General features: G+C 35.2%; 2 protein-coding genes across 9 annotated transcripts in view; one reads left to right on the top strand and one right to left on the bottom strand.

Annotated features, from left to right (window-relative positions):
* Positions 1-3,741, top strand: part of LOC139510077 (potassium channel subfamily T member 2-like) — a 93,501-nt gene extending 89,760 nt beyond the window's left edge. For 4 of the 8 annotated variants that reach the window (XM_071296321.1, XM_071296322.1, XM_071296323.1 and 1 more), the window contains 4 exons: positions 113-245; positions 452-536; positions 903-1,101; positions 2,435-3,741. In XM_071296321.1, coding sequence (XP_071152422.1) covers positions 113-245; positions 452-536; positions 903-1,101; positions 2,435-2,680 — 663 coding nt within the window. In that variant the 3' untranslated portion in view covers positions 2,681-3,741. Of the gene's footprint in view, positions 1-112; positions 246-451; positions 537-902; positions 1,222-2,434 lie in introns of all 8 variants that reach the window. The other 4 variants (XM_071296317.1, XM_071296319.1, XM_071296318.1 and 1 more) reach the window with 1 other exon arrangement.
* A 4,303-nt stretch (positions 3,742-8,044) lies between these two features.
* On the bottom strand, positions 8,045-13,015 carry LOC139510079 (uncharacterized). Its single transcript, XM_071296324.1, has 2 exons — positions 12,875-13,015; positions 8,045-10,804 (listed from the first exon to the last, which is right to left on the bottom strand). The coding sequence occupies exon 2, from the start codon at positions 10,768-10,770 to the stop codon at positions 8,089-8,091; it is 2,682 nt and encodes an 893-aa protein (XP_071152425.1). The 5' UTR covers positions 10,771-10,804; positions 12,875-13,015; the 3' UTR covers positions 8,045-8,088.
* Positions 13,016-22,765: the final 9,750 nt, after the last annotated feature.

The raw sequence follows: 22,765 nt of genomic DNA, 5'->3' as shown, positions 1-22,765 counted from the left end.
AATGAAAAGATTGTTAAGATACAAAAATATTTAAAAGATGGATTTTATAGAAGTCAATTAAAAAATGCCTAAGGGGTTCATTTTGCCAATTAAACATGTAATTTTCTTGTAGGTGTCCCTCAGTTTGATTGGACTAGACAGTGACGAGGAAGGGAGCCGATCTCACATGACCCCTGAGAGGCATGAGATTTGTCAGATGGTGCGATGTAGAATGCAAAGTCTTAAACAACCTCTAAATGATTATGGTGAGTAGTTAACTGTTTTCACAGTCAATTAGCAGAAAGCATATCTTACACAGTAAAGTTAATTTGATACAACATTTCTTGCAAGCTATTTAAACAATGTTTATAAGAGATCCATTTGAACAAGTTATCTCCTTTGTATAAGGAACATAAAAACAGTTGGTATTTGTCTAGTAGACCATTCATGTATACAAAATGATTTTTTTCAGATGCAGCAAGTGATAAAAGAAACACCATATCTTATGTGATTATAAACCCAAGTTATGATCTACGTCTGAAGGAGGACGATATAATGTAAGTAAATTATTTAATCTGGTCTTAAAAAGGTTTCGCTAAAAAGACTAAGATTTCAGTATCTTTACATGAATTACTGATGCTAGTACCTGATGAATGTGCAGTGTAATGTCAAAAACCGTGCATATTTATGTAAGAAAAGTATTCTTCTTTCAAATAAATAGCTAAAAAATTTACATTTTTAACAAACTTTTGAAATGCTATATTTTGGGACCAAAAAGGGGTCTTATCGTGCCTACTCCTTTCATCACAGTCTAACATTACCTTTCTTGTCAAATGTGAAAACTGAGTCTAACAAAACAATGAAAAGGATGAATTATGGTTTTGTGTATAGCATGGAAATTAAATCATCATTATTATTTTTAGATACCTCATTAAACCGAGTTCCCTTTCACCTCAACCTTCACCTTTAATTGACGAGAGGAAAAAAATGCAGTCACAACCAAGAGAAGAACCGACAGGGGCAGATAACTGTGATATAGAGACTACTAGTCCTGTAATCAGCACTGATAGTAGAACAGACGGAGATACGCCAGGAGCAGATTCATCTCATGGAAACTGTAAGGTAGGTGTCTTATCAGGGGCAGATAACTATGATATAGAGGCTGCTAGTCCTGTAATCAGCACTGATAGTAGAACAGACGGAGATACGCCAGGAGCAGATTCATCTCATGGAAACTGTAAGGTAGGTGTCTTATCAGGGGTAGATAACTATGATATAGAGGCTGCTAGTCCTGTAATCAGCACTGATAGTAGAACAGATGGAGATACGCCAGGAGCAGATTCATCTCATGGAAACTGTAAGGTAGGTGTCTTATCAGGGGTAGATAACTATGATATAGAGGCTGCTAGTCCTCTAATAAGCACTGATAGTAGAACAGACGGAGATACACCAGGAGCAGATTCATCTCATGGAAACTGTAAGGTAGGTGTCTAATCAGGGGGTAGATAACTATGATATAGAGGCTGCTAGTCCTGTAATAAGCACTGATAGTAGAACAGACGGAGATACACCAGGAGCAGATTTATCTCATGGAAACTGTAAGGTAGGTGTCTAATCAGGGGTAGATAACTATGATATAGAGGCTGCTAGTCCTGTAATAAGCAGTGATAGTAGAACAGATGGAGATACACTGGTAGCAGATTCCTCTAATGGAAACTGTAAGGTAGGTGTCTAATCAGGGGCAGATAACTGTGCCAATGCGACATCTCTCCAACAGAGACCAAAGGACATAGAAGTTAACAATTGTAGGTCACCTTACAGCCTTCCACAATAAGCAAAACTCATACCGCATAGTCAGCTATTTTAAAAGACCCAGAAATGACATATGTAAAACAAGAACTAACATCTCAATTTATGTCAAAAACTGTGATAAAAAAAAAACAAATATGATATACAGCAACAAACATCAACCACTGAATTAAAGGCTCCTGACTTAGGTCAGACACATACAGAATGTGGCGGGGTAAAACATATAAGGAGATTTCAGCTGAAAAACTCGTCAGATCTATACAAAGCAGAAATACAAGTTACAAAAAGACAGACAAGACATGATAGGATATTCACACATCCCTACAACAAAAAAGTACACATCTAAGAATACTTGCAGTTAAAACATTATTATAGATTTGTATTTTATAACATACAGTGGATTCAGTATTATTCATGGGATACCATTTTAAGTAGATTTCATCAATCAGGTGAACCCTAAATTTATAAAGTACTAAATGCCTAAAAACTTGTATGTAAAACAATGAAGATGAAGTCAAATATCCATCATCCATCAATATGGTTTTTTTTTCTTTTAGCTACAAACTTGTTACCCATGAAGATAATTAAATCCACTGTGAAATATTATATTTAGAATGAATCTATCATATAGTTGATATATTTTCAGCCGATTCCAGTGGTATTTGTGGGTGACAGTGAAGATGAGACATATTCACCCACCACCAACTCTGTGCCACATTTTCATCTTGGTAGTGCCAAGGATCAGGCTGTTTACAGAAAACAAAAAGGCTCAGTACCAGAACTCTATAACAATCATGAGGAGTTCAGTTACAAAAAACCGCTGGTCAGCAAAAAGTCTGCACCTGAACTTAGAACTCCAAACTCTGCAGGGCTTAAAGGCACAGTTGTGTGAATGGTATTTTGTATTGAATCACTATCTCCACTTTTGGAGTGCTGCACTGGACTCAAGATTGGAATTGTCTGTGCTCATAAACCAAGTATTCACTTAATCATGTATGGCATAAGAGACAATTACCCTGGTGTAACATCAATAAATGTCTGTCAAGTAAAATTCCTAAACCGCTGCAGAGAGACAGCTATAAGATTGAAAATAAGTGCATTAAATCTTAAAACTAAGAGCCTTTTTAAGATGGTTGTGAAAAACTTAAACAAGAATTCCTGAGCTTTCTTGCCTGTGGATGTCTCTGTGTTTATAGAAATAACAAATAAAAAAGGACCTGAACCAACAATTCTTCTTTGTCTCAATAAGAGCGGAGTAAGAGGCATCAATGATGTGTCCAAACTAGAACTTTTTGCCTATTACAGATAACTTATTCACTAGGCTACTTGTGTTTATATCATAATTGACTTTATATGAACAATTGTGATACTTTTATAAGCTGTATTTGATATGACATTTTTGTGTACAATGTTTCTCTTTTGTTATACTGTATACTGGACATTAAGCTAGCAACAATCAATCAATCATGTTATATTAGAAATCTTTTATTGGTGTCATGTTTTTATAATGGCCTTAATCGCCAGTTTCTATGTCAAGGTTATATATATATATATCGTTGTTGAAGAACATTTCGGAAAAATGAAAATGGAAAAATTTATGATTCATACTACTTTCTTTCTTTATTTGAAGATTTAAAAATTACTCTTTTTGTTGAGTCTTCCATAATAAAAAAGGGCCTTAGTGGCCAAGTGGTCTAAATAGTTCCACACCTGTAATAACTAGCTAGTCAAGTTGAGTCAACACTGAGGTTGTGAGGTCGAATCCCACCCGTGCGGATGCACTCGACTCCAGTCTTAATTGACTAGGATTGTCAGTTTACCTATCTAAGGTCAGTGCTTTACTCTGAGCACTCTGGCTTCCTCCACCATTAAAAACTGACCTCGATGAAATTGTCTAAAAGTGGCGTTAAAACACCAACAAACAATCAATCCATTATAAAAATAAAAAACAAATTTTCAAAGTAATAATTCATGGTTACAAGGGGAATGGACAGGGGTGGTTGAAGTATGTGTTTTTGAGAAATTGATTTAAGGATGTCATACAGAATTTGAAGTAAGTAAATGAGGAAGAAAGTGGGAGGATTAAGGACAGGAATGAGAATTACAGTTCCCATGTCCACCCCTTACCGGTAATATTAAATTGTCAGCTGATTTACCCATAAAAAGTGTAATTGGCCATCACAAACAAATATCAAAGGAAGAAAAGGGGACAAGGTATAATAATATGCTTAAATTCATAGCTTTCGCACATATCAACTTTAACCTTTTTTACACATTTAAAGATTATATACAATGTATATATATTGAAAACCAATATATTGTTTCTATGTTATTTTACATGGCTGTTAAAATGTGTGACTGTATGATGGTATATGTTTGTTACTAACAAGATAAATTTTTACTTGATCAGTTTTAAGGGAGGAAATCTATTTTAAAAAGCAGATCACAGTAGACAAAATAGGAAATTTTTATTACCCATAAAGGGTCATGCAGTCCTTTACTTTTGTATTATATGATATAACAGGGGCGGATCCAGCCATTTTAAAAAGGGGGGGGTTCCTAACCCAGGACAAAGGGGGGGGGTTCCAATTACATGTCCCCATTAAATGCATTGATCGTCCAAACAAAAGGGGGGTTCGAACCCCCCCTCTGGATCCGCGCCTGTATAAAGTTTGTTTGTTTGTTACAGTCATCTAATGCTAGGCACAACAGATGTTATTTATTTATGTTATTTGGTGCTGTTAATGTTGTGCTTAGTACAGAGCATGTTTTCCTGGGTATTGTATACTTAAAATTTCATGTGGTTGTAACAAAATATGGTGAAGTATCTCCTTATTGTCTAAAACCTAAAAATGTGTTTTAGAAAATGTGTAACTTTTTTTTGTCTAAAATCTAAAAATGTGTTTAAGAAAATGTAAGAATTGTATTTATCGTTGTGAATACTATTGGAATAAAATTTCCACAAATCCTATTGGATTAAAAATACATAAGAGTGCAAGTAAGCATTTAAGGATGTGTAATGCTATTTCTTGACTTGTGTAGTTGTATATAAAATCTACTGCACATTCACTCATCTATTAAACATTCTAGTCATTTTAATCAGTTTATTTACTTATGAGATTGAGTTATTTTCATCAATTATAAAGCAAGGCCAGTAACTAACTATCCATTATAGATAATTAAACACAAAAGCAATTTTCTGTCCTGTCCTGTTACTTGTTAAAAATTTTAGTTCTATTTTAAGTGGCATTACAATCTGGGGTATATGTAAAACATCTGTATTTATAATTGACAGAAGAAAATTTAGGGGGAGGAATTGTTCTTGCAGAAGAATATTTGTCCAATGAATAAATTTGATCATCATAGTCTTCTTTTTTAAATGTGATTATAAATAATAACTAGTTGTAAATGCAAATGATTTTTTACTCCACCTTATTATTAAGATGTTTATTTATATGAAAAGTTTAAATATACAGTTCATAATATTTTGCATATTTCATCATATTTACAGAGAATCTCAGTTTTATTTAATGTTTTGTCAGTGCAATGTTTTTTTATTGTGATTTACGAATTTTGTTTGTTTATTTATTTACCTTTGTTGTATTTATTTTTGTTTTGTTATTGCTGTACAATCGCTTTAACTGGTATTACCAGTATGTATATTTTATATTACTATTTATTGTTTATTATCCTCTTTATTTAGAGATAACAGGTTTTTATCTCCCTTTTGTTTGGTGATTTAAAATAGTTTTTTATCTTCCTTTTAAATAAGTGATTTGATAGTCTATATTTCTTTTAAAGAGTGATACAATATTTTATCGTCCTCTTATTAAGATAATAAAGAAGTATTTATCTTCCTCTCGTTAGCTGATATTTATAGATTATTGTTGGTTATTTATACTAACAAGATTGATTTTCTTGCTTGAGCTGGTCAGCGAATGTGAGAAAAGCAGTCAAGTTGAGATGACCAATGATAATCTGTTTATCGCTATTTTACCTTTTGACGATGTTGTTAATTTCATTGACAACAGTGTGTGTGCCCTTAGTTTCTAGCGATAATTCTTCCTATCACTCTACTGTGCTGAGAAAGGAAATTATCAGTCAGAAAGATCAAAGGAAAATTTCATAAATAGCGATAAACCAGTTTTATCTTTTTTCTTTTTTGGATTCAAATGATTTTCAGTAGATTTCTCCAAAGAGGAACTAATATGAAACTAAGGTGAGGTGTGATCCAGTTTGGCACTGTGTTAATATGAATTAAATATTCAAACGTGAATGAATTTTTGCAATTTTGTAGCTTTTGATTATATTTAAACTTTTACTAGTGAAAAGTACTACCAGTAGTGGTGATTTTATAGGATCAATCAAGATTTAGATATTTAGTGGAATAGGATTCAAACCAGTCCGCTATACAGAAAAATATTTCTACTTTTCTTAAATATTAAAGATGAAATTTTGATTGTCTGTATTTGTACTGCATCACTTATTACTATTACATATACAGATATTTTATATTTTGTGTTATTTTTTTTTTTCTAATGTTACAAATAAAAAAATAAAATTTGTTTCAACTTTTTTAAATGATTTGCCCTTTCAGTTTAGGCATAGATAAGTGTCTGTTATCGAAGACTAAATGTTATCCTATTATCATGATTATGTCTTTTAGTTACTTGTGTCGTTGGGTTGTTGTCTCTTTCGTGTTTATCACCACTGATCCATACAGAAGTTGTTGCTAAAGATATTTGTATGTACAATTAATTTGTGTTTGTATGATGATAGGGTGTCTTGGCAACAGTCTATATCCATTGTTGATTCACAATTCAATCATTTTATAATCCACTGGATTTTTAAAAAAATTTACTCATTCAGGTAAATGAGGTGCCTGTAATTTTAGTGGTTGTCGTTTATTGCTGTACATATTTTTTGGTTGTTTATTTTTTACATAAATCAGGACGTCAGTTTTCTCATTTGAATTGTTTTACACTTGTTATTTTGTGGCCATTTATAACCAACCAACTATGCTTGTTGTTCGGTGTGAGCAAAGGCTCAGTGTTGAAGCCGTACATTGACCTATAATGGTTTACTTTTTTAAATTGTTATTTGAATGGAGAGTTGTCTCATTGGCACTCACACCACATCTTCCTATATCTACATATAGGTTTTGCGCATCATGCTCATTGTTAAATGTCTTACTGTGACCTGTATTTGTTGACTTCCATGTCCTTTGGTCTCTTGAAGAGTATTGTCTCATTGTCAATCATACCATCTCTAATTAGTTTTAAAGTTGTCCTACAGTTGTATTGGCTATTTTGTATATGCCTTCTAGATTGTGTTGCTCTTAATAATTGCATATTTTTTGCTTTCTCATTGTTGGATTGATCAATTGATTGATTGTTGGTCCAGTGGCAAATATTTCATGCATGTTCAAGACCATTTTTTTTAACACAAGCCTATCTGATGAAGTTTAACTGGTAGCAGGTGTTAAAAATTGTGTACACAGATCTAGACACCAGATTATGTTTTGGATACATCCTCCTCAGGGATTCAAAACCACGACTTAAAAATTGTATTTGTTTTGCATTCATTGTAAGAGTAGACTTGATTGGCTCAGTCAGAATCATGTGCAAGTAGGATAACATGTTGTGTTACCTTGTGAACTAGCTTTTTTATAATTCTGCTTAGCCTGCCAGTCTTTACAAAGCATGGTTCATATTCATATGACATTAAGAGAGGCAGAAGATACCAAATAGATATTCATAAGTCACATGACAAACTGACCATAATATGGCAAAAAACTAAAAAACAAGACTAACAAGAGTTACAAAACACAACATAGAAAATAAACACTTGACCTAATGAGAAGTTTTTAAATTGAGTCTTTCAGCAACTCTGTATTTATAGGAAATATTTTAACAAAATATGTTTTCTTCCTGAGTATGCTTATAATTACCCATCGGGTATTAAACAGTCATACCAGTAACCTTATCATCATGACATGCATGTACTATTTGTCACTGGACATTACACAACAATTTTTTCTACCTTATCATACACTAAGGTTGTAAAATTAGCTTACACACTACAACTCAACATTGCCATGCTCCATTCCAAATATAAAACATTTCATTCCATCATGTCCATAGAAGCCAAGATAAGTTTTCTACCCAAGGTATTTCAGACAGACAGACAGACAGAGTGGAGAGGTCAATTGACCTCCTTTTTGCAACACAGATAAAAAAAACCAGCTGTGAAACAATTAAAGTAACAAACTGTATTTTAAAAACAAACAACAACATAAACTCATGCCCAATATACACTTGAAAAACCAAAGAAATGTTCAGGAAATCTCATTGCTGTTGCTTTACCCTTTTTCTTGTGCATTTCAACAAAGTGAACTAAATGTTGCGGTAGATGATCACGAAGTTCTATCTTATTGTTCACAATTACATTTGATGCCAGACACTGAAGGGTGCGATTTGATACTTTACATAGAGGATATTCTGATATTTCAGATTTCTCAATAGGAGTACTATCTGAATAATCAACACTATCTGGATGAGCACCACCGTGTAAAAGGGTTTTGACTACATCTTCTGGACTATTTACGCTAATCCCTTCATCCTCATTTTCAATGTCATCATACATTAACATAAAGCAATAATGAAGAGGTGTCTTGCCCATGTCATCGTAGGCATTTGGGTCTGCTCCGAAAGCTAGCAACAGTTTAATCATTTCAACAGATCCAGAAAAATGACATATTAAAGGACTTCTTTCATACGACATGCATGTATCGACTGTGTCTTTTGACAAGGTAGGTACTGTGTAATGTAACAATGTTTGACCGTATAAATTCCTTAGATCAGCTTTTAAAACAATCCTCATAAACTCTGAAAATCTTCCACTCTCTAATGCTGTCTTATTCCTTCTAGACATTATCTTCATCATCACAAGCAATGATGCAAATTCTAGAAATTTCCTCTGGTTTTTTGGTGTGACACAGCATTCTAGAAAACAACACTTCCAGATTGCCATCAGGAGGTCAAAGGTCAACTGTGAACTCTTATTGACAACAACCTTAATCAATCTAGCAATTATCTTACTTAAGTATAACTTTTTGTCAAAGATACTTAGACTGTCTTCATTTGGAAGGTGCTTTACAAAGTACGGGAAACTGTATGTTACCATTGCTACATAGGCCTGGGTTCTCTCCCTTTTGTATAACTCATCTGCCAAACATTTAAATGCTTTAAATGTACCGAAATTTCCAAATCCCATCAAACATTGAAAAAATGATGCATTTCTCAGCATCAGTAGCATGTCTGTATCCACCATAAAATCTTCCTCAGCTTCCTTCATATGGTTTTCTAGAAGTGATATGAATGTGATTTTTGGTGAATTTACAGTGAAATCTGGAACCTTATCCTGCCGCACTAGATTATCATAGCAGTGATTCACAATATGTATGGCCTTATCTACCGTATCCCCAAAATACTTTGACAATGGATTACCATTAGGTGCAACAGGAACTGTATCTTCATCTGCGTCTCCTATTTCAAAGATGGACGTATTTTTCTGATAAGTATGAATCCTTGTATGGTATGTTCTATTCCTTGTCATGCGTAGACATCTTAATTGTCTGATCTTTTTTGCAGAATTCCAGCAGCGAATTGCATACAAAGATTGCATATGGTCATGGCAATATGTTCCCAACATTTCTAAACTGTTCAGCTTAGCTTCAAAAGGTATTTCTGGCATCTCTAGAAGTTTTAAGTAACAAGAGAAACTTCCATCAGATGCTAAATACATAAGTATATGAACGTATATTGGCTTCTCCTTACGAGAACTTTTAATTTGACATGGACATGCTTCATTGGTTTCCTTATCAATAACAAATGATTTTAACACAGCGTCTACATTGTTTTCAATGTTATCAGAATTTTCAGAAACAAAGTAGAATCGGAGAACATTTGCTGTGTTAATATTGTTGACATTTTCTAGGTAGGGTTTCAGAAATTCTGTCAACATGGTGAAACTTTTGTGAATCATCTCATATCCTAATATAGTCATGCCGTCTGCATTCCTAATGTTACCAAAGTCAGGAATTTTGTCAATTAAAATCTTCTGTGTGGAATTGGGTATAAACAATTCTTCCTCAAACATTGAAATTAATATGTAAAATATCTGAGCTTTAGTACATTTTTCAATTGCCCCTTTATCAACAAGCATTTTCACGATTTCAGTTTTATGAATCATTTGATTAAAAAGTTTCTGTTTATCTTTTTTGTCTTCTTCATGTTGTTTGAAGTCACGAATAGCTTCATAGCCAAAGGTACCAAATTTTTCTTCAGGGAATAGTTTTAAAGCAAGCATCAGCAAATTGTAGTTTGGAGCATAATGAATGTTGGTATTTGCATTACATTCAAGTAAATAGTGGACTATATCTTCGTCCCCATTTGTCACAGCACAAAGTAATGGCCTTCCTCTACAGCCTTCACCATTTACATCGGCTTGACAATGTTCCACAAAAAACTTGACCAAGTCCAGATTTCTCAGTTTACAGGCTAAAGTTAGTGGATTATATATACTTTCTTTAACTTTCATTAACTCTTTCCTCTGATCAATGCTACAAACACTTAATATAGTCACTAAATAATGCTGAGCATCATGGGAAAATTCACCAGCTTTACTAATAGCCAAGATTAAACCAAATATTTTGTCCTTTAAAACTTCCACTGTTTCTGGTTCAAAACCATCACCATAATTAAAGGTGTCTTCATAGTCTTCATAATAACCATAGTGATAATCCTCATTTTCAGCATTCTCAGAAACACATTCATCTAAGCTTTGACTTTCATTGCATGCCTCAAACTCTGCAAGAGTACTGTCTTCTTCCCTTGACAACTGACACAACTGATCAGCAGTTTTGTCCAACTTTACTTTTCTATCCCTTTTCAGTCTTTTTGATTTTCTTGCTGATTCCATTTTATCATAAGTTCCTAGCTAAGTATACTTCATTCTGAAAATATAAATAACAGTTATACAATATAATGTACACAAAGGGGGAATCAGATTAGATGATGGTGACATTTAACAGTCAACTGTGTTCTCCACAGGATTTTTTTATAGTGCTGTGGTTAGATTGTTACGTGTTTGCAATGTGATGTAAGATTTTTACTGTCATGCATGTTGCTAGTATATACATGTATATAAAAGACAAAAATAATGTTTTTCTGATGATTGTGACGGTGGCTGATTTAATGAAATAATCACCAGCAAACATCCTGTTTCACAGTGTCAATTAACATAAGCAAGAGTGACTATTACCAGCATTTATCATGGGCATATATATACTATAATGCTTTTATGAACTTCATAAGGCAGCTGGTCATTTATCTTGTTTAATTGACTGTATATGGGATTTTTCTATATAATTTTTATCAACCAACAGTTCAAATTATCTCTGTTTGTATAATGTGTTGTACATAGTACATAGATGCCCCGCTCACACCATAATTTTATATGTACATTTTGTACAGTGGACCGTGAAATTGGGGTCAAAATTCTAATTTGGCATTTAAATCACTCAGAAAGATTTTATCATGGGGAACATGTGTACTTAAAGTTTCAAGTTGATCATAAACTACCTTGATCAAAAGCTTTAACCTGAAGCAGGACATATACAGGCCTTAAAGAATGGTGGTTAGTATTGGCGGGGGGGGGGGGGGGAAGGGGTAAAGGCAATTTTTCATTGGATGCAGCCATTTACCATGTTTACAACAACAACCAATTAAAATCCTTAGCTGGTACATGCATGACATGTAATGCTTGTGGATCTGAAATTTTACCATAATCCCCCCCCCCCCCCCCCCCAAGGGTTTAGAGGAGGGAACAGGATTGAGACCCTTGGGTAGCGAAGATGAGGTTAGTGTCAGTGGTGCTACAACATAAGATACAGTGGGTTATTTTCACAGGGTGTAAATTTTCGCTTATTTTCCTGGATAGGACAAAATCGTCAAAATAAATTCAGCCAATTTAGAAGTGTACATGCAAAGGTATTGAGAAGATTTTTTAAACCGCCCAAAATAATAACCGCCAAAATATTTTGTATACCTTTTTCTGGACGTCGGGATCAGGTGTTTTAAAGCTTGGGATTCTGTTATTTTCTGGGATTAATCCTTTCAGGATCCGGGAATTATTTTTTGGAATTACGAGATGTCAGGATTTAAATTTCGGGACCTCGCGATATCATGTTTTAAGCCCGAGATGTCGGGATTTAAATTTCGGGACATTGCGATTTCATGTCTTAAGTCCGGGATTCCGGGATCATAACCGTGTCCTCAATATGCATATTAATTTGCAGTTGATAAAGAAATGTCAATGGATAGTCTCAGTCAGATCTGCTGAGCCTGAAGTAGTCCAAATAATTATGACGTTTACCTCCAAGAAAGAAAAAAAATAGCCTTGCCAGACGTCATAATTATCTGGACTAAGCCAAAAGCAGCAGGAAAATTACAAACATATTTTAGGACTAGTTCAAGTAGTTGTAGCCAACAATATTCACTTTTATATGAGCCTTTATATGGGGACGGAGTCCCCAATAACAGTAGAAAATTCAATAAAAAAAAAAACGGGAACATTTCCCGAATTTTTCATTGTACTAATGAACTCAAAATCGTTCAAATTTTTTTTGTCGTGTTTTGAAATCCCGGACCTGCGCAGAAATGTACAATGTACTTCCTTTTTCCGGTCTCGTTTGTATGAAACTTTGAGTAAAATATATATTTATCAGTCTAGTATAAAATAGGAAGGAACGCGCAATACCAATTTCATTTTTAATAATTCCTTGATATGAAAAAACGTTACCTGATGATAGCGTTTCTTTGTTAACATTGCATATGACGTCATAATTTAAATAACGTCACAACTAAATTCCTAACAACAGAACCAAAATCGGAAACGTTACGGTATTTCCGTTTCTTTTTTTTTAAACAAATATTTAAGTTACAAAAAAATAATTCATACAGACTTCGTCCCCATTTACAGGTAATGCCTGCCTCATATTAAGTATTTGTTATAAACTACGTACACAAGCGTCTATTTGAAGAAACTTCTTCCCTTTTCAGCTCCCTTCTTCCCGTTTTTCAATGAAAATCTGTGAAAATTTCCGAAATTTAATGGGCGCAGACATTTTGAATTCGACAAAATGTGTTATAACAGTCCCGCACTCGTCTTGGATCGGAATCGAGACGTTTTGGCCTTGGTTGTTTCGGCCTTGGTTGTTTCGGCCTTGGTCGTTTCGGCCATGTAATTAAAGTATAGTTACAGTCATACCTTAAATTTAGATTAAAAGAGATCTTGCTGATTATGCATCTTTTTTACCTTTTATAACTTTTCATAAATTGCTTCGCCGAGCGTAGCTGGATACGACCGCAGATGTCCAACCCTGAACATTTGGGGCAAAAATGGATACAATATTCGCACGTGATACAGGTCTGAATTTGGATTGTAATTAAAAATTTGACACATAATAGATTTCTAACACAGAATAACTGTAGTCAAAGAAATTAGAATTGGTTATATGATTAGAATTTATATATTCAATTTTTTGCTTTTGTGCAACATGTGCAATACACTATGCTGTTGCAAATTGACATATTCCCCCTCTAAACAAATCATTGACCACCACCTCCTTTTTTTTTTTTTTGGCTAAAAATTGCACCCCCTTTTCCAATTGATATTTTTACCTCCCCCTCTTTCCAAAAAATAAATCTTTCCATCAAGTAGGGTCATAATCTCAATTCAAATTTCCAATGGATATTGCTACCATAATTACCCATTTAAATACATCATAAAAGTCATAAAATAGAAATTGACATATTCATGGCTTAAATCAATATTATTCCTCAATCCGCATTTTTAAAATAGTAACTTTTAAAAAATAAATTGACAGCTAATCACCTCAAGACAATACAACATCCAAACACATAATTTGTCCTTTTAAAAATTGTCCCTTGTTTCCTATTTTTGTTTACACCTCATTTATAAAATGTCTGAGCCATAACCGTCCAAGCCAATCCTAAACATCCCTAAGTGTAAAATTAATCTTAATTAGATACAAATATTAAGTTAAATTGTTAAGGAATATTTTAGACTTACGATAAAGGGCTATACTAATCATGACTTGTTTAGAATAGGGACATAATTATTAGTGGACCCCTTATCCCATTTATCCTGGGTTGGAACCCCATTTTAAAAATGACTGGATCCGCCCCTGTTGATAGTTAAAATGACTTGTATATATGCAGAGTAGAAATACACAAAAAATCTGATACATATCGGGAATTTGATATGATAATGACGAGGGGACTTGGGAGGGGACTCAACACAATGTCCTGTCCTCAATGCAAGCACCTATGGGGTGAATATGGAGATATTCGTATACTATGATTGATCGAGAAACTGCTCTAACCCAGCATTTGGCATAAAAGAGGGGCGAAAGATACCGGAGGGACATGGGTATACTTCTATATATAAGTCCTGGTAGCTTCTAAATAGTACACAAAATGCATTTCTTAAGATCCTTTCAATTGATAGCAGAAAAAAGCATGACTTTTGATTATATAATTATTTTTAGGAGGCTTTTAATAAAACGCAACCCATCCTTCCATTAAAAAAACATTCCAGTTGTTCTTTGCCAAGTTTCAACTGGGACTATCGTCCAAGGTTTCAAGAAGTCATGACTGAATTAAGTAGATGACGGTCAATGATGAAATCGGACCAATTCCTTAAAAGTTTGACATATGTCTAAAGGAACACAAGTCATGTCTCGGTACTATCGCATAAAAGATTTTTGTGTGTAAAGAAATTTCTGTGATGCAATAATGAATTCTCGGCCCATAAGATTGGCAAGCATTATAGAAATACTACAGATAGATATATATCACATATCATAACTAAAGCACCAACAAAATCCATTTTACTCTATGTCACAAAGCAGTTGCCTTTTTTTGCCTTTAATCATATTAGTTAAAGAGAACGAAACTAGAAAACAAACACCATTGATAATTTTAACATGGCCGATAAGAGCTGGTTTCTTTTTCAGAAGAGGCAGAATCCAACATATTTAATAATGAACCGTGAGAGACATATTTAATACTGTATTACATGTCTCGGATATGGGAGGGTCGTAATGGGGTACCTTCATGACGAATAACGGTAAAAAAATCTTGCCAAATGACGTTAACGGTAATTTTTGGTGTATAACGATAAAATTTACACTTTCGTTTAGAAGATAAAAAACATCGACTGATTTTGACAAATCACGTTAATGTATTTCCAAAAATGACGCTAACGATAATTATTTGAGACCTCTGACGAATCACGATAAGGATATTTTGACGAATCACGGTAAAATTTTAACCGTGACGCTAACGGTAGCCTGACGCCTGACGTATAATCAGATGCAAATTTTCAAGTCCAGTAAATCGCTCCTCAGGTGTTTTAAGAAATCTCATGAAAATCGAAAACTATAAAGAAGTTTCGTGTTGTTGAAGCCACATAAGGTTTTTTTTTTCAGGACCATAGTGAACAGATTTTACCATTTACGCTTCCTTAGAGGATGCATATCACTGTACCATCCAGTCAAAGTGAGAAAGAGAAGTTATAATCACCATTTATTCAGAGTAAGGAAGAAAAGTAAATCACCATCCAGTCAAAGTGAGCAAGAGAAGTGAATCACCATCCATTCAAAGTGAGAAAGGGAAATTAATCACCATCCATTCAGAGTAAGAAGGAGAAGTGAATCACCTTCCAGTCAAAGTTAGCAAGAGAAGAGAATCACCATCCAGTCAAAGTGAGAAAAAGAAGTAAATAACCATCCAGTCAAAGTGAGCAAGACAAGTTAATCACCATCCAGTAAAAGTGAGCAAGAGAAATGAATCACCATCCAGTCAAAGTGAGAAAAAGAAGTAAATAACCATCAATTCAGAGTAAGGAAGAGAAGTAAATCACCATCCAGTTAGAGCGAGCAAGGGAAGAGAACCACCATCTAGTCAGGGTGAGCAAGAGAAGTTAATCATCATCCAGTCAAATTGAGCAAAAACGGTTAATCACCATCCAGTCAAAGTGAGCAAGAGAAGTTAATCACCATCCAGTCAGAGTGAGCAAGAATGGTTAATCACTTTCCATTCAGAGTAAGGAAGAGAGGTTAATCACCATCCAGTCAAAGTGAGCAAGAGAAGTTAATCACTATCCAGTCAAAGTGAGCAAGAGAAGTTAATCACCATCCAGTCAAAGTGAGAAAGAGAAGTAAATCACCATCCAGTCAGAGTGAGCAAGAGAAGTTAATCACTATCCAGTCAAAGTGAGCAAGAGAAGTAAATCACAATTCAGTCAGTGAGCAAGATAAGTTAATCACCATCCAGTCAAGGTGAGAAAGAGAAGTAAATCACCATTCAGTCAGTGAGCAAGAGAAGTAAATCACCATCCAGTCAAAGTGAGCAAGAGAAGTTAATCACCATCCAGTCAAAGTGAGCAAGAGAATTAATCACCATCCAGTCAGAGTGATCAAGAGAGGTTAATCACAATCCAGTCAAAGTGAGCAAGATACGTGAATCACCATCCAGTCAAAGTAAGCAAGAGAAGTTAATCACCATCCAGTCAAAGTAAGCAAGAGAAGTTAATCACCATCCAGTCAAAGTGAGCAAGAGGAGTGAATCACCATCCAGCCAAAGTGAGCAAGAGAAGTTAATCACCATCCGTTCAGAGTAAGGAAGAGAAGAAAAATTACCATCCAGTCAGAGTGATCAAGAGAGGTTTATCACAATCCGGTCAAAGTGAGCAAGATACGTGAATCACCATCCAGTCAAAGTGAACAAGAGAATTTATCACATTCCATTCAGAGTAAGGAAGAGAAGTAAATCAATTGAAAGGAATCACCATCCAGTCAAAGTGAGAGAAGTTAATCACATTCCATTCAAAGTAAACAAGAGAAGTTAATCCCCATCCAGTCAGAGTTAGCAAGAGAAGTTAATCACCATCCAGTCAAAGTGAGCAAGAGAAGTTAATCACCATCCAGTCAAAGTGAGCAAGAGAAGTAAATCACCATCCATTCAGAGTGAGAAAGAGAAGTAAATCACCATCCGGTCAGAGTGATCAAGAGAGGTTAATCACAATCCGGTCAAAGTGAGCAAGAGAATTTATCACATTCCATTCAGAGTAAGGAAGAGAAGTAAATCACCATCCAGTCAGAGTGAGCAAGAGAATTTATCACATTCCATTCAGAGTAAGGAAGAGAAGTAAATCACCATCCAGTCAGAGTTATCAAGAGAGGTTAATCACCATCCATTCAGAGTAAGGAAGAGAAGAAAAATTACCATCCAGTCAGAGTGATCAAGAGAGGTTTATCACCATCCAGTCAAAGTGAGCAAGATACGTGAATCACCATACAGTCAAAGTAAGCAAGATAAGTTAATCATCATCCATTCAGAGTAAGGAAGAGAAGAAAAATCACCATCCAGTCAGAGTAAGCAAGAGAAGTTAAGCACATTCCATTCAAAGTGAGCAAGATACGTTAATCACCATCCATTCAGAGTTAGAAAGAGAAAAAAATCACCATCCAGTCAGTGAGCAAGAGAAGTTAATCACATTCCATTCAGAGTAAGCAAGAGAAGTAAATCACCATCCAGTCAAAGTGAGCAAGAAAAAGGAATCACCATCCAGTCAAAGTGAGCAAGAAGAGTAAATCGCCATCCAGTTAAGTGAGCAAGAAAAGTTAATCACCATCCATTTAGAGTAAGGAAGAGAAAAAAATCACCATCCAGTCAGAGTGAGCAAGAGAAGTGAATCACCATCCAGTCAAAGTGAGCAATTGAAAGGAATCACCATCCAGTCAAAGTGAGAGAAGTTAATCACAGTCCATTCAGAGTAAAGAAGAGAAGTTAATCCCCATCCAGTCAGAGTTAGCAAGAGAAGTTAATCACCATCCAGTCAAAGTGAGCAAGAGAAGTTAATCACCATCCATTCAGAGTGAGAAAGAGAAGTAAATCACCATCCGGTCAGAGTGATCAAGAGAGGTTAATCACAATCCATTCAAAGTGAAAAAGATACGTGAATCACCATCCAGTCAAAGTGAGCAAGAGAATTTATCACATTCCATTCAGAGTAAGGAAGAGAAGTAAATCACCATCCAGTCAGAGTGATCAAGAGAGGTTAATAACCATCCAGTCAAAGAGAGCAAAAGAAGTTAATCACCATCCATTCAGAGTAAGGAAGAGAAGTAAATAACCATCCTGTCAGTGTGAGCTAAAGAAGTTAATCATCATCCAGTCAGAGTAAGCTAGAGAAGTTAATCACCATCCATTCATAATAAGGAGAAGTGGATCACCATCCTGTCTAAGTTTGCAAGAAAGGTAAATCACCATCCAGTCAAAGTGAGCAAGAGAGGTTAATAACCACCATTCAGTCAGAGTGAGCAAAAGAATTAATCACCATCCATTCAGAGTAAGGAGAAGAAGTTAATCACCATCCAGTCAGAGTGAGCTAGAGAAGTTAATCACCATCCAGTCAAAGTGAGCAAGAGAAGTTAATCACCATCCAGTCAAAGTGAGCAAGAGAAGTTAATCACCATCCAGTCAAAGTGAGCAAGAGAGGTTAATAACCACCATTCAGTCAGAGTGAGCAAAAGAATTAATCACCATCCATTCAGAGTAAGGAGAAGAAGTTAATCACCATCCAGTCAGAGTGAGCTAGAGAAGTTAATCACCATCCATTCAGAGTAAGGAAGACAAGTTAATCACCATCCATTCAGAGTAAGGAAGAGAAGTGAATCACCATCCAGTCAGAGTGAGCTAGAGAAGTTAATCACCATCCATTCAGAGTAAGGAAGAGAAGTAAATCACCATCCAGTCAAAGTTAGCAAGAGAAGTTAATCACCATCCAGTCAAAGTGAGCAAGAGAAGTTAATCACCATCCAGTCAAAGTAAGCAAGAGAAGTTAATCACCATCCAGTCAAAGTAAGCAAGAGAAGAGAATCACCATCCAGTCAGAGTAAGCAAGAGAAGTTAATCACCATCCATTCAGAGTTAGAAAGAAAAAAAAATCACCATCCAGTGAGAGTGATCAAGAGAGGTTTATCACCATCCAGTCAAAGTGAGCAAGATACGTGAATCACCATACAGTCAAAGTAAGCAAGAGAAGTTAATCACCATCAATTCAGAGTAAGGAAGAGAAGAAAAATTACCATCCATTCAGAGTGATCAAGAGAGGTTTATCACCATCCAGTCAAAGTGAGCAAGATACGTGAATCACCATACAGTCAAAGTAAGCAAGAGAAGTTAATCACCATCCATTCAGAGTAAGGAAGAGAAAAAAAATCACCATCCAGTCAGAGTAAGCAAGAGAAGTTAATCACATTCCATTCAAAGTGAGCAAGAGAAGTTAATCACCATCCATTCAGAGTTAGAAAGAGAAAAAAATCACCATCCAGTCAGAGTGAGCAAGAGAAGTTAATCACATTCCATTCAGAGTAAGCAAGAGAAGTAAATCACCATCCAGTCAAAGTGAGCAAGAAAAAGGAATCACCATCCAGTCAAAGTGAGCAAGAGGAGTAAATCACCATCCAGTCAAAGTGAGCAAGAAAAGTTAATCACCATCCATTTAGAGTAAGGTAGAGAAAAAAATCACCATTCAGTCAGAGTGAGCAAGAGAAGTGAATCACCATCCAGTCAAAGTGAGCAATTGAAAGGAATCACCATCCAGTCAAAGTGAGAGAAGTTAATCACATTCCATTCAGAGTAAACAAGAGAAGTTAATCCCCATCCAGTCAGAGTGAGCAAGAGAAGTTAATCACAATCTAGTCAAAGTGAGCAAGAGAAGTTAATCACCATCCATTCAGAGTAAGCAAGAGAAGTAAATCACCATCCGGTCAGAGTGATCAAGAGAGGTTAATCACAATCCGGTCAAAGTGAGCAAGAGAATTTATCACATTCCATTCAGAGTAAGGAAGAGAAGTAAATCACCATCCAGTCAGAGTGAGCAAGAGAATTTATCACATTCCATTCAGAGTAAGGAAGAGAAGTAAATCACCATCCAGTCAGAGTGAGCAAGAGAATTTATCACATTCCATTCAGAGTAAGGAAGAGAAGTAAATCAACATCCAGTCAGAGTGAGCAAGAGAAGTTAATCACCATCCAGTCAGAGTAAGGAAGAGAAGTTAATCACCATCCTGTCAGAGTGAGCTAAAGAAGTTAATCATCATCCAGTCAGAGTGAGCTAGAGAAGTTAATCACCATCCATTCAGAGTAAGGAAGAGAAGTAAATCACCATCCTGTCAGAGTGAGCTAAAGAAGTTAATCATCATCCAGTCAGAGTGAGCTAGAGAAGTTAATCACCATCCATTCATAATAAGGAGAAGTGGATCACCATCCAGTCTAAGTTTGCAAGAAAGGTAAATCACCATCCAGTCAAAGTGAGCTAGAGAGGTTAATAACCACCATTCAGTCAGAGTGAGCAAGAGAATTAATCACCATCCATTCAGAGTAAGGAGAAGAAGTTAATCACCATCCAGTCAGAGTGAGCTAGAGAAGTTAATCACCATCCATTCAGAGTAAGGAAGAGAAGTTAATCACCATCCATTCAGAGTAAGGAAGAGAAGTGAATCACCATCCAGTCAGAGTGAGCTAGAGAAGTTAATCAACATCCATTCAGAGTAAGGAAGAGAAGTTAATCACCATTCATTCAGAGTAAGGAAGAGAAGTTAATCACCATTCATTCAGAGTAAGGAAGATAAGTTAATCACCATTCCGTCAGAGTGAGCAAGAGAAGTTAATCGCCGTCCAGTCGGAGTGAGCAAGAGAAGTTAATCGCCGTCCAGTCGGAGTGAATTAGAGAAGTTAATCACCATCCATTCAGAGTAAGGAAGAGAAGTGAATCACCATCCAGTCAGAGTGAGCTAGAGAAGTTAATCACCATCCATTCAGAGTAAGGAAGAGAAGTTAATTACCATTCAGTCAGAGTGAGCAAGAGAAGTGAATCACCATCCAGTCAGAGTGAGCTAGAGAAGTTAATCACCATCCATTCAGAGTAAGGAAGAGAAGTTATTCACCATTCATTCAGAGTAAGTAAGAGAAGTTAATCACCCTAAAGTCAGAGTGAGCAAGAGAAGTTAACCAACCTTTTATGAAGAGCATTTCGAGCACCAACATACAATAAAAATTCTGACATCCTCAGACATAAATATACTAGACATATAATAGGTCATTTAGAGAACTAGCAAATTTAGAACAATGCCGAATCGTCTACTCATTAATATGGACAGTGAGAGTATGGTAAAGAAAGCATACAATGAAAACTTAAACTTTCCTAGTGGTTTTTGTAGTAAATTAATAGTGTTATTAGGTTTCAGCATGTCTGGGAAAATCAAAATACTATGTCAAAGAAAAAAGTTTTTTTTTTTTCATTTCAAAAGAAATTAGAAGAGGAATTCATAAAATACTGGAAACAAGCTTTTTTTGTGACTCTAATAATGGTAATAGTTATGGTAATAAACTAAGAACATATCGTAAAGTTAAAAAATAATTTTGAATTAGAAAAATATCTTCTACTGGACAATAACAAAAGTGTTAGAAATGGTAAAAATCAGAATTAGTAATAGAAAATTACTAATAGACGTTGATAGATATACTAGAACACCTTTAGAACAGATAATTTGTCCAATTTGTAAGGTTGGAATTGAAGATGAGTCCCATTTCCTCATTCAATGTAAAGCGTTAGAACTTAATAGAAATGTACTCTTTTGTAACTTTAGTGATATAGTTCTAATTGTACTAGCTGTTGTTAATTAAACTAATATTGTTTCAACCATTAATATGTCCATTTGAAGTTTACTGTCTTCCTTTAAATGCATTACTTTTTCAAATTCTCTTATCATTGAGAAAATATGTGGTTTTTTTGTTTTTTGTTTGTTTGTTTGTTTATTTTTGTATTTGTATTTATATTTTGTAAATGTCGGCTGGTATTATTTCTGTATAGGAAGTAACACCAATAAAATTATTTGATTTGATTTTAACATTTTCCAATCATGGAGTAAGACTATGGTATTTCATGGCGTCTGGTTGTTTGAAATCGTGATTGCATTTTCACTTAGTAATGTGAAGACTTTGGTTTGAGCAAGAAGAACTCTTCAATGGAGTTGAACTATGTGCTTTATAAGACTAAGCCGTTTCTGACCCACTAACAGCACCCCAGTGCAGTACGTGTTCGTCCCTCAAGCTGGAAGAAGTAAATCCATTTATCAATCTCATTAGAAAAGAGGGGCTAAAGATACCAGAGGGACATCCAAACTCATAGATAAAAAAAAGAAAAAGACAAAGACAAACAGACAAATAATAGTACAAAAACACAACATAGAAAACTAAAGCAAAACGAAACGCACCAAAAACTGGGGTAATCTCAGGTGCCCCGGAAGAGTAAGCAGATCCGACTCCACATGTGGCACCCGTGGTGTTGCTCATATTATTACAAACCCGGTATATAGTCGAATTCGGTAGGTCACATTCGTGAAAGGAAACGGGATTGTAGTTACGACATAAGGAACATATCCGATATCATCTGTCAAACTGGTATTCCATTACGGTCAACCAAATCGTGATGGCTTCCGTAAAATGTACGAAGGGATGGTTTCAACTTCATCATTTGGAACTCTTGGTTTAATAGCTTCCTTGTGAGCAGCAACCCTTAATTAAGGAAATCTTCATAGGAAATAGGGAATAACGTATCAATTGGGAGATATATACTCTGTATGCAGTCGCTGCTGGAATGTTGCTACATTATAGAAATGGAAAGTCTACAGTTGGGAAGCTGAAATCATCAGTTTTGTCATAAAGTTTTGTTTTCAACCGATCCTCATTGACATTTTCTAGATGTTAATTAAACTATGAGGCAGACTTAACTGTGTCTGTTGTATCCTTTATATCTAGTT

This window comes from Mytilus edulis, chromosome 2 (assembly GCF_963676685.1).
Source record: "Mytilus edulis chromosome 2, xbMytEdul2.2, whole genome shotgun sequence".
Classification (NCBI taxonomy): domain Eukaryota; kingdom Metazoa; phylum Mollusca; class Bivalvia; order Mytilida; family Mytilidae; genus Mytilus; species Mytilus edulis.
This window is presented reverse-complemented; position numbering and strand designations above follow the sequence as displayed.

Coding starts and splice junctions, on each gene's coding strand:
- LOC139510079 (XM_071296324.1), bottom strand. CDS start 10,770: ATGGAATCAGCAAGAAAATCAAAAAGACTGAAAAGGGATAGAAAAGTA.